Genomic DNA, 15461 nt, shown 5'->3' on the forward strand with positions numbered 1-15461 from the left:
TTAGCCCCTGAAAGAGAATTTCTATCCTTGAATTTTTTTTTTTATTCACTGTGTATGGAACATACTCTCCTGTATCTTGAATTTCTCATATATTTTGTTGAAAATGGACATTTTAATAGTATTTTATAGTGACTCTTTATGATGACTTTCCCCACCTAAACTCCTGGTGTTTGTGCTATTGTTTTTGGTTTTTGGTCTCTTTATGTGTCAGTAAAGTCTATTCCCCTTGAAGTATAGAGTTTCTGATATTTCTAAATTCTGGGCTTCTTCATTGCTAAAAATTACTGGTAGGTTTAGGGTGACAAGTATAATCCTCACACACAAGTATGGACAGTTCTAATATTTTAACTCAAATATTTATGATAAACTTGTGAGACAGGAGTTATGATTCTCAGATTTAAAATAAGCAAAATGTACATTATAAAGTCTAGATGTTGAGTCCAGGTTATTCAATGGTAGATGGCATTTGAAATGATCTCTTTCCACTGAATCAGTCCATAAAGCTGATTGGTTTGTTAGGAAGAAAATAACTGAAAAATCTCTCCCTTATATTAAAAGCCTTTAGTGTCTCTCATTTACCTCTGAAGTAAAGATCAAATTATTTATCAAATAATTTAGGGTAATGCCTCATCTTGTTTCAACTTTAATCTCCAGATTTATTTTTCTCCTATTCTAGCAATTTCTATGCTGTGCTGTCTCCCAGGTTGTGCCTGATTCTCATCTAGGAGCTTTTAAAACATAACAATGTCCAGGACTCACTATTAACAGTTTTTCATGATCTTGATAGTAGATGATGCATCTTCAGGCTTTAGAATTTCTCCAAGTGATTCTGATATTCATCTAGCTTTTTTTAAGTTCCAAGGGTTTAGACCTTTGTTGAATTAGCATTTCCAAACTCTTTTTTCTTTTTCTTGCTTGATTCTTCTGTTCTTTTTCAACTCACTTACTTGGAATGTTTTCATATTATCTTCTCTATCTTAAAATCTATATCTGCACACATTTCTTTCTTTCCTCCTCGTACTCTGGGTACATTAGATCAAATTGTCCCAAACCTCCTGCTGAGGGAAGATCTACTGAAAACTATTTGTGAGGCATCTCTCCTGATGTACTTTACAGCCCCCCTCTGGGTGGGGGGTGAGGGGTGGGGGGGGCACAGAATGCCTCTGTCTCTTACCTGTCCTGAGCTATCTGTATTACTCCAACAAGCTCATCACTCACATCTCAGAAAAAGTGATTTAGATGGATGGAGATGTATGGTTGGGGGAAAAAAGTGAACACAATAGCCACTGTTGCTTCACTCATTATCTCTTTGTGTGAAGTATGTCAAGCAGGGAACTTAGGGAGGTAGCCCCAGGGTATAGCATTGCTGTGAGTCTTGCTCCCCATTGATCTTACCAGAAATAACGACTATTTTTCTGAAGAAAATACTGAGATTGAAATGTGCATGTTTACTTGAAATGCAGCCAGCTCCTTGTGTGTTTACTCAAAGATTTGGGAGAGTAATCAACTTCTTGTGTTCACAGAGCACTTTCTATGGGCTTTTCTCTCCTATCTCCAGGACAGCCTTCTGTTGACATTTCTTGTTGAATTTTAGGGATGGGAGAAAAATGGAGCTAACAGTTCACCTTGACCAGGAATCCAAGGGGTTGGAATAGTTCCTTCTTTATAAAGTAAGACACTTTATAAAATGTGCCCTAAATTCGGTTTGCCTGTCCATAGGAGATGGGCAATGTGTCCTTTGCCATTGTTGCAAGCATCCTGAAGGGTTTCTTTCACAGATTCAATCAAATGACTCTGTTCTCATTATGGATCAAAGCTATTTTCATCATCATGGCCTTTACTCTTTTTTTCTGGTGAATAAATTTGCCAGTCCTGGGTAAAACACTGCATATCCTAGGAAAACAGAAGGCTTTCTGCTGTAACTTAAAAATGGAGTGGTTGTTTTACTGGCCTTTTAATTCTTACTTGGTTAAATGACACAGGGCATGTTATAAATTTCTTTTAAATATCTCATCATTGAACTGCCTTTTCTCATTTCCCATGTTAGAACAGTTGAAACAGAGTGGTGGGTTAGAATGCGCAGTAGACTTTAGCTCTTTGTTCATCTGTAACTCAAGAACTTTAACCAAATTTTTTTCCCTTTTGGGGCCCAGATTCCACTGTCGTTCAGTACAAAATATAGAGAAGGAGTGATCTCTTCTAGATCTGGTATTCCTTGAAAATCTGATTTTTTACTTATCAGCTCTGAGGCCCGGAAATCAAGGCCTGAGTAGGGAAAGAACTCATTCATGAATATCTCAGGTGACCAGTTTACCTCCCTTAAAGTTCGAGGTGGCTCCATAAAGTTTGGAAAAAAGTAGCTGTTAGGTATTGAATAGAACCCTGATATTAGAGCAGAATTTCTTCATATTTAAGTGACTTCACACAAGGTATTGTCTTATGTCACAATGAAATGTCTCTCTTATAAAGCTTTTTAAAAATTGGTATCCTCAGACTCCTAACTCTAGAGAACAATCTGATGTTTACCATTGGGGAGGTGGGTGGGGGATGGCTGAAACAGGTGTTGGGTATTAAGGAGTACACTTTTTGTGATGAGAACCGAGTGATATATGGAAGTACTGAGTCACTATACTATACACCTTAATATAACAATATTACACTCTTTGCTAAATAACTGGAATTTAAATAAAAACTTTAAAAAATGGTATCTTCAAGTAGAATATTAGGAGTTATTAAAAATAATATATGACTATTTTTCACAGATCTAGATTAATTTGGGGATTAATTTTTTCTAAAATTTGGAGACATTTGAAATTTTGTATTTTTGTTATGGCACAAAATGCTGACCTCATTATTTCCAGTTCCACTACTGATATATGTGTGGCCTCTTTATCTTTTTAAACTTCTTTGGTTGCAGAAACTGCTTTTTAAAAATCATCACATTTCAGACATTTGGTAAGTTATTACTGGTTCATTTGGAAGCTGAAGCATGTAAATTTTTAACCATTTTCAATTTTTTCAAAGCAAGCAAAATTGACCAAGCAAAATGTACAAAACCCCATATTCTCCAAAAAGTAAAATTATGTATTATTATTACACCAAGGTTTAGAAATAGGATCTAACAAGCAATCAAAACCATTTAACATTAACCTTAAAACGTGATATTGTATTTATCCTATCACCCCCAAATTCCAAACTATTCCATAGGTAGTTATTTGTTGTGCACAAAACCGAGAGATGTAAAAGTGTATTGAGAGTAGACTTATTCATCCAACAACACAATGGGAAACAAATATCACCCCAAGGATCAGTTTCTAGAAGAATAAATAGCAATGATTTCTATACATCCACATAGCGGAATATTCGGTAGGGGTGAAAGTAAATAAACTACAGCTCTAAACATCAGTATATATTAAGGTCACAGAGAATGTAGAAAGAAAGCCATGTAAGATACATACAGTTTTTTTTCTTTGCATAAATTGTCAAGATATCCAAAACTATACATGAGCATACACATTGTTATGCATGTGGAATTCTCGAGGAAGATAGGGAATCATAAATAGAAAATTCGGTTAGGTGACTTCCTCTGGTGTATGTGGGAGGAAGGAGTGAGAAAGGTGTGACCTGGGAAGGGTGAGGATGGGGAGTTGGCTACATGATACCAACGGTTAGCCAGTTGCATGGACTTTCTTGGGTTTTTACAACAATATTGGTAACGTTTTATTATTTACTGGAACGTGACTAGAGAAGTGTTTGTCTTTAGACCTAAATATAGATTATATTTATCCTTTTTTTGGGTGTATGGCATTTCATATCTATCTTACACCATTCACCAAATAATCAACTCAAAACTGATTAAAAACTTAAAACGTAACACTTGAAACTATATAACTCCCAGAAGAAAACATAAGGGATAAAATCTTCATGACATTGGTCTTGGTAATGATTTCATGGGTATGATACCAAAAGTATAGGCAATAAAACAAAGGTGAGTGAGACTACTTCAACAAAACAGTTTTTGTACAACAAAGGAAACTATCAATAGAGTGAAAAGACAACTTATAGATGGGAGAGAATATTTGTCAACCATATATCTGGTAAGGTGTTAGTTTCCAAGATAGAAAAGGAACTCCTTCAACTCAATGGCAAAAAGCAAATAACCAGATTTAAAAATGGCCAAAGCACTGGAGATAACAAATGTTGGAGAAGATGCAGAGACATTGGAACTCGTGTATGCTGTTAGTGCTATGGTCTGAATGTGTCCTTCCCAAATTCATGTGTTGAAATCCTAACTCCCAAAGGTGATGATATTCATGGGGTCTTTGGGAGGTGCTTCAGTAATGCAGGTGAAACCTCATGAACGGAATTAATACCTTACAAGAGAGGCTCCTGAGAGAACCCTAGCCCCCTTCCCCAGGTGAGGGCACAGCGAGAAGAAACAGGAAGAGAACATTCATCAGAATGCAACCATACTGGTACCTTGACTTCAGACTTCTCAGCCTCCAGAACTGTTCATTTTTTTTTGTTGTTATAAGCTACTCAGTTGTGGCATTTTGTTATAAGCAACCCAAATGGACTAAGATAATTGGTGAGAATGTAAAGTGGTGCAGCTACTATGGAAAACAGAATGAAGGTTCCTCAAAAAATTGAAGATAGATCTACTGTATGATCAAGAAATTCTACTCCTAAGAAAACAACCCCAAGATTGAAATAAGGATCTTAAAGAGCTATCTGCACTCCTGTGTTCATTACGGCATTATTCACAATAATCAAAATATGGAAACAAGCCAAATGTCTGTCAACGGACAAAATGATGAAGGAAAGTGGTATGCACATACAATGGAATTTAATTCAACCTTAAAGGGAATGCTACCATTTGCCATAACGTGGATGGACCTGGAAGATGTTATGTGAATTGAAATAAGTTAGTCACAGAAGAACAAATACTGGCATGATTTCTCCTGTTTGGGTTATCTAAAGTAGTCAAACTTATAGTAGCAGAAAATAAAATGGTGGTTGCCAGGGGACTGAGGGAGGGAGAAGAGGGGAAACTGTTGCTCAGTAACTATAATAAAGTTATAGTTACACAAGATGAAAAAGTTCTAGATACCTGCTGTGAAATTTAGTGTCTTCGGTAACAACATGGTGTTGTGCACTGAATTTGTCAAGAAGATTATATACCCAGAAATGGGATTGCTCCAATATATGGTAATTGTATTTTTAATTTTTTGAGGAACCCCCATACTATTTTTCATAATGACCATACCAATTTGCATTCCCACCAATAGTGCACAAGCGTTCCATTTTACTCCACAGCCTTGCCAACACTTGCTATCTCTTGTGTTTTTGAAGACAGCCCTTCTGACAGGTATGCAGTAACACCTCATTGTGGTTTTGATTTGCATTACCCTGATGATGAGTGATGTTGAGCAGCTTCTTATGTATCTGTTGGCCATTTGTATGTTTTCTTTGGAAAAATGTCTATTCCGTTCCTCTGCCCATTTTCTTGAAAGATTTTATTTATTTATTTGTCAGAGAGAGAGCACAAGCAGGGGGAATGGCAGGCAGAGGGAGAAGCAGGTTCCCCACTGAGCAAGGAGTCCGATGTGGGACTTGATACCAGGACTCTGGGATCATGATCTGAGCTGAAGCCAGATGCTTAACCAACTGAGCCACCCAAGCATCCCTCCTCTGCCCATTTTTTAATCAGATGCTTGTAGGATTTTTGGTTTTTGCTATTGAGTTGTATGAGTTCTTTTTATGTTTTAGAAATTAATGCCTTATCAGATATAAAATTTTTAAATATTTTCTCCCATTCTGTAGCATTATTCATGATAGCCAAGATACAAAAACAACTTAAGTGTCTGTCAATGGATGAATAGATAAAGATGTGGTGTGTTTTTATATGCAGTGGAACATCATTCAACCATGACAAAGAGGAAATCCTGTCGTATGTGAGAACATGGATGGACCTTGAGGGCATTGTGCTAAGTATAAGCCAGATAGAGAAAGACAAATACTGTGTATCACTTATATATGGAATCTAAAAACAAAAACAAAAAACCCCTCATACTCATAAAAATAGAGAAGAGAATGGTAGTTATCAGGGGCTAGGGAGTGGGGAAAATGGAGAGATGTTAGTCAAAGGGTACAAACTTTCTGTTATAAGATGAGTAAGTTCCAAGACATTTCTGCAAAGAAGACATCCAAATAGCCAACAGACACATGAAAACATGTACAACATCACTTGGCATCAGGGAAATACAAATCAAAACTTCAATGAGATACCACCTCACACCAGTCAGAATGGCTAAAATGAACAAGTCAGGAAACGACAGATGTTGGCAGGGATGTGGAGAAAGGGAAACCCTCCTACACTGTTGGTGGGAATGCAAGCTGGTGCAGCCCCTCTGGAAAACAGTATGGAGGGTCCTCAAAAAGTTGTAAATAGAGCTACCCTATGACCAAGCAATTGCACTACTGGGTATTTACCCCAAAGAAACAAATGTAGTGATCCGAAGGGACACATGCACCCCAATGTTTATAGCAGCAATGTCCACAATAGCCAAACTATGGAAAGAGCCTAGATGTCCATTAACAAATGAATGGATAAAGAAGATGGGATACACACACACACACACACACACACACACACACACAAACAGACACACAATGGAATATTATGCAGCCATCAAAAAAATAAAATTGTGCCTTTTGCAACTACATGGATGGAACTAGAGGGTATTATGCTTAGCGCAATAAGTCAATCAGAGAAAGGCAATGATCGTATAATCTCACTGATATGAGGAATTTGAGAAACAAGACAGAGGATCATAGGGGAAGGGATGGAAAAATGAAACAAAATGAAACCAGAGAGTGCAACAAACCATGAGAGACTCTTAATCTCAAGAAACAAATTGAGGGTTGCTAGAATGGAGGATGTTGGGAAGGATAGGGTGGCTGGGTGATGGACATTGGGAGGGTATGTGCTATGGTGAGCGCTGTGAATTGTGTAAGACTGATGAATCACAGACCTACACCCCTGAAACAAATACATTATATTTTTAAAAAAAAGAGATGAGTAAGTTCCAGAGATTTAATGTACAGCATGGTTAATGCTACTTATTATACACTTGAAAGTTGTTAAGAGAGTGGATCTTAAATGTTCTCACCACAAAAAAGATACAGGTAATTATGTGATGGGATGAAGGTTAGCTAATACTATGGTAGTAATCATTTTACAATATAAAAGTGTATCAAATCAACACATTGCACAACTTAAAGTTAACAATGATACATATTAATTATATTTCAATAAAGCTGGAATATATATATATATATATATATATATATATATATATATATATATATATATATATACAAATACATATCTATGCACCTTGTGCCAGTATAAAATGAACTGTGTGATCTTGTCCTCAGGGATCATCCAGTCTGGGACCTCATTGTCAGCTATGTCAAGGACACTCTGTTAGCACCCTGGATTCCTTCATGCACCATCCTTCCCTCCACAGACCATGCCAGATGCGGACACTGAATTGGCTACAACACATGCATTGCAGGATGTTGAGGACCACTTCTCCTATGGTCCTAATGCTTTGTAAGTCTTTCCTAATCTAATAGGACACTAAGTAGGAGTTTTCTTATTGATAACCAAGGCCAAGGGGAAGATGAAAAGTCACCAGGACCATACATTCTAATGAAAAACAACAGACTCCCCTACACTAATGGCATACTAAGAAGCAACCAAAGGGGCTCTGCTACCAGAAACCACTGGCTAGCCTGCAGACTTACTTCCCAGAGTGGAGAAAGATTCTGGAATATCACTGGCTTTCTAAGGAGCACCGTGTCTAGGTGAGAATCCCTCCAACTCTGCTGTGGAGGCAGGAACTCAAAAAGAAGGAGAGAACTGCATGAAGGGAAGATTGCATTCTCTGCCCTCCACCTCCCCCCCACCCCTGCGACTCTCCCACACGCTGTAGAGTGGGTGGGGTTGATGGGTTTCACAGCTTCACAAGTGAATGAGATAGTTCCCTAAATCTGTCACTGAAATTTATATTTCTAGGTATGAAGGGAAAGAAATGTGATTTAACCTATGGACCCTTTGAGGTCAAGCGTAATTTCTTTCCTATACGTTTCTAGACATCAATTTTTTAAAAGTGATACCATGAGAAAGTCATTTTAAATTAGATGGTCTATATTAAATAGCTATAAATTTTAAAATGTTGGTTTTCAGGTGAGATCAAATAGTTGGTTACTTCCAGCAAAAGCATCAACTGTTTTTTTAAATGGAAATTTCTAATTTAGTTTTTAAATTAAATTTTATATGGTAAAATTCATTGTTCCTGGTATACCATTCTGAGTTTTGACAAATACACATAGTCATGTAACCATCAAAATCAAGATGCAAAACCATTCTGTGACCATCCCTACATTCCTTTGTGCTGCCCTGAGGAATTTTCTTTATGGCACGTAAGATACTGCCTGTTTTCTGACAAGGCAATTTGCTTTAAAGATAAACTCAGGCTTATGTACAGTTGGCAAGTGAAGCAAAATATCCCATAGACAGTATCAATGATTCAGAAGAAAGTAATATCTTTGACTTTATTAGTTTGGATAATGACGTATGCCTTCACATAAGAGGTGCTCTAAGCATGTCTTTCTTTGAATTCTTCAAGGATAAAGTTCATTGGCTGACCATGGTTTACTTTCCTTTTTTTTTTTAAGATTTTGTTTATTTTTTTGAGAGAGAGAAAGAGAGCACAAGCAGAGGGAGGGGCAGAGGGAGAGGGAGAAGCAGACTCCATCCCAGGACACTGAGATCATGACCTGAGCTGAAGGCAGACGCCTAACTGACTGAGCCACCCAGGTGCCCCTGACCACAGTTTTTCGACTGTACCCAACTACAAGATGTGATTACCAAACCTGCCCCTGATGATCAGGTTTATAGTTTCCTTCATTTCCCGGATATTGGGAATTGCCTGCTTCTACAGAATCCCATGGTCAATTCTCCTGCCTATATTGATCTCCATATATTTGATATTTTGCCTCCAGAACCTAACAGGATCTCCTGAACACTATAAATTTTGGAATATTGGAGAGGAGACATAAATAAGCATGTAGTCAGCATTTTCCAGCAGGAGTTAATATTCAGAGCTTCTAAATGGACACAATAGGCAGCATGTCAAAAGTTCAGACATCACCAGTTCAAATACTTTGTTCCACTTGTATATGCCATGTGTGACAAGAGGTTCCATCATAGACTCTCAGAAAATCTCATTTTGCAGAAGAGAAAATCACAATGAATTTTACTAATTAGTAAAGTATAATTTCTTCACACATTCAGGACTCACATAGGGAGGTAAACCATGTTTGTAGAAAAAAATTGATAAAAGTAAAAAAAAATAGAAATTGTGGTTTCATTAACTTATAATTTTAACTTCATTCCCAAATGAAGAAATTCTGTAACTGAAAAAAATCATCCAATATACTTACTCTATATGTGTGTATATATTTAGATGTGTGTGTAGAAACCTGAGTATTTCAGAAGACACTCATTTGATGAGGTGTGGAGAAACAGTCATGTTTGTAATCTATCTTTTTCATAGTAAAAGACTATAAAAGTGCCAGAAGTAATTTGCTCTTATCTATAAAATTTAAACTGCATATATTATTTGACTGAAAATGCAACTTCTAAAAGTCTAGATACAATTGAATGAGCATATAATGACCTGTACAATCATGTTCAATACAACATTGCTAGCAAAAGTATTTAATAACACCTTAAAAGGAATTGTGTATACTTATATGTGTTTATACTTATTATATATTATGATTATGTATACACTTATATGAAGATATGCCATTGACTGTTAAATGAAAAAAGATAGTTACAGAAAAATCTTTATTTATTCTTCTGTGCCTATTTTTATCTGTCCTTCCATCATGTGTCTATCTATATCTATCTATTATCTATAATCTTAAAGGTCAATATCTTCAAATCTTTCTCAGCTCTGTCTTCATAAGGCCTTCTTCTTTGTGTGTCTGCATCAAATTTCCTTCTGTCTCTCTTTTATAAAAATACTTGTGATGACATTTAGGGCTCGCCTAGATAATTTAGGTATATAGATATGTATAGATAGATATACACATATGTATATGTACTATGTGTAGTATACATATGTATACGACATAGTGTATAAACATATACTGTGCGTGTGTGTATATGTACATAAGCATATATGCATTTATATGTGTAGATGTAACATTAATACATAGTATTACATATATAATATACATGTTATATGTGTGTTATTACATATCTAGATACATATACAGATATATACATGCATATAGATACACCATACATGGACACACACATATATATACATAATGCATATACATCTATATATACACATATGTATATATTTGTGTGAGATTTTAGTATAGTTGTATATTAAATATCTGTACATTTATGCTTATATTCAACCATTTATGCATATTAGACATTTTCAAGGAAGATAAATATGCATTAAATAATACATACATTTAACATTCTCTTTCATGGTTAATTTAAAAACTTGTGACCTGTTGTGCAAAATAGGGAGTGTCTCCTGCTCTTAACCTCTGCTAATCAATACATGTAAGAGAACTTCAGTTTAATTTCTCCACAAATGTGCCAAAAGGATTTGCCTGCATGAATATCTCTGATGGTGTCTATGTAAATATTTCAAAGGACAAATGTAAACACAATAGTCACTTTATTATGATAAAGGAACATTTTTGGCACTTATCAGATTTTGTACCCTCCCACTAAGTTGGCATGGAACAGCGCTAGATTCAAGGATTCTTTTCTAAATCTTGGCTTTCTTCGCTGATTTAAAAAAAAAAAAGGCAGGTTAGATTAGGATGACAAATATAAGTCTGACACACAACCTATGTACAGACTTTTAGTATTTTATCCTTAATATTTATGGCAAGCCTATGAGACAGAAATTATTCTCACATTTAAAATTAGGAAATTGTGGATTAAAAGGTCTGAATATTGTGTCAAGGTTACTCAGGGGTAGATGGGATTTGAATTTAGGACTTTCATCTGCCAAATCTCTTACCACTGAGCCAGACTGCAAAGCAGATTAGTTAAACAGCTCTGATTAAATCTCTTCCTACTTCAAACCCTGTAGGGTCTTCCACTTCACTTTGAGGTAAAGATCTAATTATCCGTCATACAATTCAGGGCACACACTGTCCTCTAGCCCAGGTCCCCAAAGTGGGCCATTCCAATGCTCATCTAGGAAATTTTTTGAACATTTCAGGTTGTGAATTTGTACTATAGTTTTACAAGATGTTCCCATTAGGGGAAACTGGATAACAGGAACATGAGAACTCCCTGCATTAGTCCTTAAGGTTTTAAGAGAATCTCCATTGATCTCAAAATAAAAAGTTTAATACAAATCAAATCTCCAATTAAGTCCTGTGTGCTTCCGGCGTTGCAAAATACGTGAGTCCAAGTTATAATTCCAATTACAATTCCCAAAACTCTTTCTTCTCTTCTTCTTTTGATTCTCCTTTTCTTCCCAATTCAATAGCTTGGAAAGATTTCACATCTCTTCTCTATCTTGGTTTCAAAGCACTATTACCACCTCTCCTCCCCATACTTCTGGAGACATCTGATCAAGCTACCCCAAATTTGCTGCTTAGAGATCTATTGATAATGCATTTGTGAAGCATCTCTCACAGCCATTTTAGAGCCTCTAGGCAGAACACAGAGTACCCCAGCATCTTATCTGCCATGAGCCATCTCACCCCCATAAGCTCGTCACCATCAGATCGATCAAGGAGATTCCTCAGCTGGGTGGAAATAGTTGAGAAGTAAAGTGAACTGAATAGGCACCATCTCTAGAGCTGTAGACCCCACTCTCCACTGTCTTCTCTGTGTCAGGTGGAAGGGACTCTGTGAAGGTAGCTGTGGTGTGGAGTTTGACGGGAGGACTGCTGTAGGTCAGTCCTTCCTGAAATAATGGTTTCTATTTTCTGATGCAGTCAAATGCTCTGATGAAAAACTTCAGATTCCAAAGCGCCTATTTCCATAAATGCAGCCTGGCTCCTTGTGGGCTGAGCCAAGGGTTGGGAGAGTAAACAGCTCCTACTTAAATATACACAGAGGACTGTCTGGTGTTCCTTTCAAGTCCATATAAGGTCTTCTCTTACCATGTATGTCTTGTTGACACTGTGTGTTGGGGGAAGGAAAAAGGGAATAGTCCACACTAAGTAGGAATCTAGGAAAGTGGAAAAGCTTCTTCACCTATAAGAAAGTTTCATTTGGAAATGGGCAGATTGTCCCCTGTTATAACATATAACATATGTTATAATGTCTCTATGGGTTTCTTCCACAGACTTGGTAAAATGTCTTTCTTCTTGACATGGATCAAAGCTATTTTTATCATTGCCTTGGCATTTCCTCATTATTCTGGTGAGTACATTTTTCAGTCCTGGATGAAGTATTTCCCATATCTTAGAAATGCAGCAAACAACTGCTATTATCTAGAAATGGAGGAGTTTGATTTATAGGATTTATAAATCTTAAACTGGCAAAATGAAACAGAGTATGTTAGAAATACCTTTTAAAATTGCATCAGTGGGTTGCCTAATCTCATTTTCCACCTTAGAGAGTTGGAGACAAAGATGTGGGTTAGGATGAGCAGTACTCAGAATGAACTTGTCTTTTTGTTCATCTAGGACTAAAAATATTTACTTTTTTTTTTCCTTTTCGGAGTTCAGATTCCACGGTTGCTAAATGCAGAGTGTGGAAAGTAATGATGTCTTCTAGGTCTGACATCCTTGAAAATCTGATTTGTTGTTTGCCACCTCTGAGTCAAGGCATTGTATAAGGAAAGAATTCATTTATTCCTCTGCTAACAACCTTATGCTCCTTAAAGCCCAAGGTGGCCCATGAATTTCAGAATAAAGTACCTGTGAGGTAGTGGAGAGATCCCTGATATGAGACCTGAATACGAATTAATTAAATAATAATTAATTTCTTCATATTAAGTGACTTTTTGAGAGGTATATGAGTGACACTAAGCAAACCATTGTCTTTTCCAACTAAGATGTCTCATTTATAAAAATGGAAAAAAATCACAACTATAGTATCTTACAGGAGTGTTTTATTATTATTAAATAATACATAAGATAATTTTCACAGAATGAGATTAATTTGGAATTATCTTTCTACATCTGAATTTATTTTGTGAACTTACTGTTTTGATACTGCTATAAAAGGCTCATCATTTGCAGGGTCCTATTAGGCAATTTGCGTAATATTTTGCTACTAAGAGATATGGGTACTTTTCACCAGAGACCGGGATGATTTTCCCCTCTTCCTCCTCTTATTTTTAATTTGTGTGTGTGGTCGTTGGTTGCAGAAACTTCTTTTGAACCTTTACCAGAAATTCGTCAAGTGGTAAGTTAATACTGATTACTTCAGGAATTGAAGTGGTAAGCCTTTAATTTTTTTATATTGTAAGTTTTAACAGCAAATTTCCCTGTGTACAACAGAATGATCATTCAAAAGTAACAAACAGTTTTATTATTACGGTAAGTTCAAGAAACAGAATCTTGCCAGATGTACAAAGTCATTTGGCATTAAAGACAAGGTAAAAATATCCCATTACTAAAAAATTCCATTACTAGTTTCGTCTTGTTATAGACAAGTGTCTGTTATGGATTAGGGGTGTTTAAAGTAGAATTGTTTATCTTAGCAAAACAAGGATTAAAAAAGCAACAACCCAATTTTTCACTAAACGGTAGATAAAATAATAATTGTCATACATTCACAGAGTCAATTATTACATAGAGGTGATGAAAATGAACTACAGTTCTAAACATGTGAATAGATAAAAGTTACAAAGACATTTAAAAAGCGGGTTATGTAAGAATACACACGTTGTTTATTTATGTAAATAACCAACACTGTCATCATGAAGCAAATTACATACATATCTGTATGGTTATATACACATATGCAAACACTCATATATATGAATTCATACAAGTGTGGTAATAATCTGAAACTAACAGATTATATAGCAGTAAAACTACTGAGAAAGACAAGGGAGTTATTAAAAATTGTTTTATGATTTCTTGTGGTATGAAATATAGTTGACTCTTAAACTGCATGGGTCCACTTATACACAGACTGTTTTACAGGACAGTACAATCTTCCTTGTGATTTTTTTTTTTTAAAGATTTTATTTATTTATTTATTTGACAGAGAGAGAGACACAGCGAGAGAGGGAACACAAGCGGGGGAGTGGGAGAGGGAGAAGCAGGCTTCCTGACAAGCAGGGAGCCCGATGTGGGACTGTATCCCAGGACACTGGGACCATGACCTGAGCCAAAGGCAGACACTCAACAACTGAGCCATCCAGTCACCCCTTTCCTTATGATTTTCTTAATATTTTCTTTTCTCTAGGTTTTTTGTAAGAAAACCATATATAATACATATACAAAATATTTGTTAATTGACTGTTTATGTTGTCATAAAGCTTCTGGTCAACAGTAAGGTATTGGTATTTAAGTTTTGGGTGAGTCAAAAGTTATATGTGAATTTTCAACTGTGTAGGGTGGGAAGGCCCATACCTCTAAGACCCTCACTGATCAAGGGTCAACTGAGGAAAATCTGACCCTAGTGTGGGGAGAAGTGGAGGCAGAGTGTCTAAATTATAAAAACACATTTAGCCATTTGTATGTCTTTTTTAAAAAAAAAATAATGTTGGGTTTGTAAAAATATACTAAAAATATTTTATGTGTAAGTGGACTATGGGTACCTTGATGCTTATTTTTAAACCTCAATATAGAATATATTTATTCCATTTTAATGCATGACACTTTGTATTAAGATAAGGGACATTTTATTTAAAAAGTTCATTACTTGATACATTTTATGTTGTCTCTTTCTGTTCAACAGCCAAGCTGTGATGTGTATATACATCAATCACATTTTTGCACAAGAGAAAAGGATCCAGTCTGTGCAACCAATGGCCAAACTTATTCCAATACATGTGTTTTCTGCAGTGAACAATTGTAAGAACACAAGACTAAATATGGCTTTTCCAAAATAATGAAGAAACCATCATAAAATGATAGGAAAACCCATGTTTTTGATAGCCGAGGCACAGTATATGCAGAAAATAACTACTCTCTCTGTAAAAGCCACAGAAACACACTTGTACCTTTCCCTGAAGTTCTCATTTCTAGAAGCAGTTTTATATTTGACCTCTCAAATATAACTTTGTGGATATTCTGAAAATGTATAAGTCAATTAGTTGAACTTAATTGAATTATTATCATTTACTAATGACAGTCTAGTCACTGATAACATTCCAAAGTCCAGACGATGAGTGGCAGTCTCCATGATGTAGCTGCAAGCTAACTTGGGCATT

The 15461-nt window shown here is 36.0% G+C and overlaps 1 protein-coding gene across 5 annotated transcripts in view; it reads left to right on the forward strand.

Moving 5' to 3' along the window:
- Window positions 1–15461, forward strand: part of LOC113929356 (sperm-associated acrosin inhibitor-like) — a 135554-nt gene that overhangs the window by 93823 nt on the left and 26270 nt on the right. For all 5 annotated transcript variants that reach the window (XM_035727731.1, XM_035727729.1, XM_035727728.1 and 2 more), the window contains 3 exons: window positions 12414–12490; window positions 13443–13480; window positions 14987–15102. In XM_035727731.1, the coding sequence (XP_035583624.1) occupies window positions 12414–12490; window positions 13443–13480; window positions 14987–15102 (231 nt within the window). The remainder of the gene's footprint in view (window positions 1–12413; window positions 12491–13442; window positions 13481–14986; window positions 15103–15461) is intronic.

The sequence above is a fragment of the Zalophus californianus genome, chromosome 5 (genome assembly GCF_009762305.2).
Source record: "Zalophus californianus isolate mZalCal1 chromosome 5, mZalCal1.pri.v2, whole genome shotgun sequence".
NCBI lineage: Eukaryota > Metazoa > Chordata > Mammalia > Carnivora > Otariidae > Zalophus > Zalophus californianus.